This window comes from Tupaia chinensis, unplaced genomic scaffold (genome assembly GCF_000334495.1).
Source record: "Tupaia chinensis unplaced genomic scaffold, TupChi_1.0 Scaffold149184_1, whole genome shotgun sequence".
Classification (NCBI taxonomy): domain Eukaryota; kingdom Metazoa; phylum Chordata; class Mammalia; order Scandentia; family Tupaiidae; genus Tupaia; species Tupaia belangeri.
This window is the reverse complement of record NW_006209032.1, coordinates 1,404,470-1,407,816: the sequence shown is the minus strand read 5'-3', so window position 1 is coordinate 1,407,816 and position 3,347 is coordinate 1,404,470. Positions and strand designations below refer to the sequence as shown.

At 63.5% G+C, this 3,347-nt stretch overlaps 1 protein-coding gene across 1 annotated transcript in view; it reads right to left on the bottom strand.

Annotated features, from left to right (window-relative positions):
• The window catches only part of CELSR3 (cadherin EGF LAG seven-pass G-type receptor 3), a gene marked incomplete at its 5' end in the record, with an annotated part of 26,768 nt that overhangs the window by 3,557 nt on the left and 19,864 nt on the right, over positions 1 to 3,347 (bottom strand). The window contains 6 exon segments of the mRNA XM_027769287.1: positions 1 to 242; positions 815 to 1,015; positions 1,860 to 2,018; positions 2,331 to 2,440; positions 2,625 to 2,773; positions 2,876 to 3,008. The exon segment at positions 1 to 242 is cut by the window's left edge and continues 707 nt beyond it. Coding sequence (XP_027625088.1) covers positions 1 to 242; positions 815 to 1,015; positions 1,860 to 2,018; positions 2,331 to 2,440; positions 2,625 to 2,773; positions 2,876 to 3,008 — 994 coding nt within the window.

Here is a 3,347-nt window from a genome sequence, read left to right as displayed (position 1 = left end):
GGCCCCCCTTTTTAGCCGCTCCCGGCTCAGCTGCCGCCGGAGGAGCAGGTCCAGCTGTTCTCGGGAAGAGTAGCGACTGGCTGGCTGTGACAGGCTGCCTGTGCCTCTGCCCGCACAGATGCGCCCGTAGGAGGCGGCCGGCACGGCGCGGTGGCCCAGGGTGGCTGCGCGGCACCAGGACAGCTCGGGAGCACCGCGGGGCTGAGGCACCAGTGGGTATTGCAGCCGGTTCTTCAGGATGCCTGCAGAGCGGGGGACAGTGGGTGTGCACGTGGGTAGGGCAGGAGTGCCCAGAGAGGCAGCAGGCCGGGGCAAAGTGGGAAGGTGGGGGTCCTCCACATCAGACGGGGGACGGTCCCCCCAGTGCAGGGGTGAGGGTGGGGAGAGGGCAATCCCCAAGTCCTGGCAATGCGGCCTGGGTCAGAGGGGGACCCCGGGTGGGGGTGGAGCAGTCCTGAGGTCCCCATGATGCAAGAGTGAAGGCAGAAACCTCTTAAGTAGGGCAGGGACCACCTTTGTGGGGTCCCCAGAAACTCTCTAGATCAGAGCAGAGGCTTTGGGATTTGGGGGCAGCATCTCCCTGGGTCTCCATGAAGCAGCCTGGGATTGGGGAGTGGGAGGAAGCCCTTGGGTTGGGGAAGAAGTGGCCCCTGGAGTCCCCGTACAGGCCCAAGTATGGGGGCAGAGCTCCCAGGACAGTCAGGGACAGCCTCTGGTCTACACAGCAGAGGGGAGGAGCTCCTGGCCTGGGCCCAGGAAGCTGGAATCACCAGGCTCAGGGCAGGGCAGTGCGACCAAGGGCCAGGGGTCACACCTTTCCTCTGATGCTGGGCCCGGCCCAGAGAGGTCTCGTCCCCACTGGTCAGGGCCAGGTCCGGCTGGTTATTGTTGGCCGCATCCTTGCTGGTGTCCAGCCCCAGGCGCCTTTCGGAGCCCCAGGTCTGCAGAGCACAGGGGCCCGCCTCGCACTCCCCCAGGGCAGGCCAGTAGGACAGGAGGTCATTGCCATCCACATCTGTGGGGTCAGGGCAGGTTACAGGAGCCTCTGGGTTGACCCCAGTGAGCCAGACTCAGTGACCCCTGACCCTAGTGACCCGTGAAGCCCTAGCTGTTCTCACAGAGCAGAGGTAGGAACAGGACGTGTCGCCTCAGCCACCAGAGCCCCAGGACAGGGCTCGCGGCTGAGCTGGAGGCGAGCTGGGGACCTAATGGCTGAGGCTCAGGGAGACCAGGAACTCCCCAAGCGAGAAGACGAGGGCTGCAGTGAGTGCACGGCTCTCCTGGCCACCGCTCTGTCACCTAAGTCATTGCTGCTGAGACTCTGGGTAGGGAGGGGTGTGCAGGGCTCTCTGTGGGACCCAGAGGCACCCAGTGCTCGGTCCCAGCCATGCTCAGGGAACAGCGGGGTCCCTGCGCCACATCCTTCTTTCTTTCTTTCTTTCTTTCTTCCTTTCTTTCTTTCTTTCTTTCTTTCTTTCTTTCTTTCTTTCTTTCTTTCTTTCTTTCTCTTTTATTCATTTATTTATTTAGTTTTGGCGAGGGTTTTGCTATAGGGCGCGTGCGCTCACCAGAAAGACAGAAAGAGACAGAGAGAGAAAAAATGAGAAATCACCCTCCAGGGGGGATGGCCACACCACAGTCCCTTCTCCTCCATTCTCCTCTCAGGATCTTGGGCATGCACACACACGCATCCCGGCGTGAATTTAAGCCACTGGGTCCAGAACTTGAACCGCGGTCGACTACATGGGAGTCCAGTGACATAGCTATTACCCAACTGCTGGTCCCCTCCCTGCACCACATCTAAGTGGAACAGAAAATGGGAGTCCCTGGTCACCATGGGGTCAGAGGGCTCCCATCACCTTTGGGGTGGGTGAGAAGCCTCTCGCTCTGGGTCGCCCGGCGGAGTGGACGCTGGAAACGCCCCCGCGTCCGGCCATTGTCCTCGCTTTCCGAAGATGGGATGGACAGACTCCTCTCCTCCTCCAAGGACAGGTCACTGTCGGAGTCGGAATCTGCACCTGCAGTTGGAAGGGGGTTAGACAGGGGCTGAGGGTCTTGAGGGTAGGGACAGCAAGGGGGCTGGGGACATGGGTGGAGCTCAGAGTATGGATGGGAACAGAAGGACAGAAGAAACAGGAGAACTTATCAGGGGCGGCCAGGTCAGGAGTGGACCAGGAGGACCTGGGCTGGGTGGCTGGCACCTCTGGTGGCTGCGCCCTCAGGGAAGCTTGCCCACCCTAGCCAGCCATTGCTCCCAGTTGGGGGCAGAAGACAGGGGCAGGAAGAGACCCTCTGCCTCCCTCCTCGCTGGCCCAGGCCTCCAACCCCACCAGCATCTCGATGGAACATGGCCACGTCCAGGTCCGTGGGGCCAGCGTGAGCCTGGAGGCTGTGGTCAGTGTGGTCAGCAGCCGAGCCATGTCGAACCGGGACGTTGTCCCTGGAAACATAGAAATCTCCATCAGAGGGGGAGGGGATGGGTGCGTCGAGGCCGTGGCCTGGCTCTGAGGGTATCCCTGGGTGTGGTGGCTGCAGGGCCCCAGGTGTCCAAGCTGGGTAGAACCGTCCCCTGGGGCCTGGTGATGTCAACCCTGGTAAGTGAGGCTGGACCTGCCTCCACTCACCTGAGGTAGCCGCGGCCCCGCTGGCTGTCCTGGTCCTGGGTCCGGCCGGAGCGGGCACTGCTCACCGAGGACACGGTGGAGGCACCCAGGGTGATGCGGATGAGGCCACTCTCCTCGAACAGGGCCGTGTTGTTGTAGGCCGCGGGCGCCTGGGGAGGGGGCAGGGCAGGGTCGAGCATGATGAACTGGCCCAGAGGGGCCTCAAAGCCTGGCCTGCAGGCCCCCGGCTCCCAGCCCCGGAAACCCCTCACCGTCCCAGGTGCTGGCCTGGCCTCCTCGGGCGCTGCCTTCCTGCCCAGACAGGCTGGTGTCCAGGCGGCCCGAGCATCTGCATTCAGGACACAGAAGAGTAGCAGCACCGCCAGGCCCTGTGGGTCAGCAAGGGTCGGTGTGGGGTCAGCGAGAGGTTGGCGAAGGGCAGTGGAGACCAGTGAGGAGTCAGAGAAGGACAGAGCAGGGCCACCATGGGGCAGTCCCTGCACTGTGGAAGTCAGGGAAAGTTGGCGGTGGCGAGAGGTCAGGGCAGCAGGGGTCGCTGGACCAGCCAGGGGCCAGGTGCCTCAGGGATAGCGGCCGGCAGTCCAGGACTAGCCCCGGCCTCGACTCGGGCCTGGGCTCAGCAGCTGGGCAGTGTCTGGTAAGCAGTTGACGCCCAGCCTGGCAACCTGAGTGAGTCAGCTGCAGGCCGGGGGTGGGGTGCGGGGCCCGGCTCGGCGCCCGCCC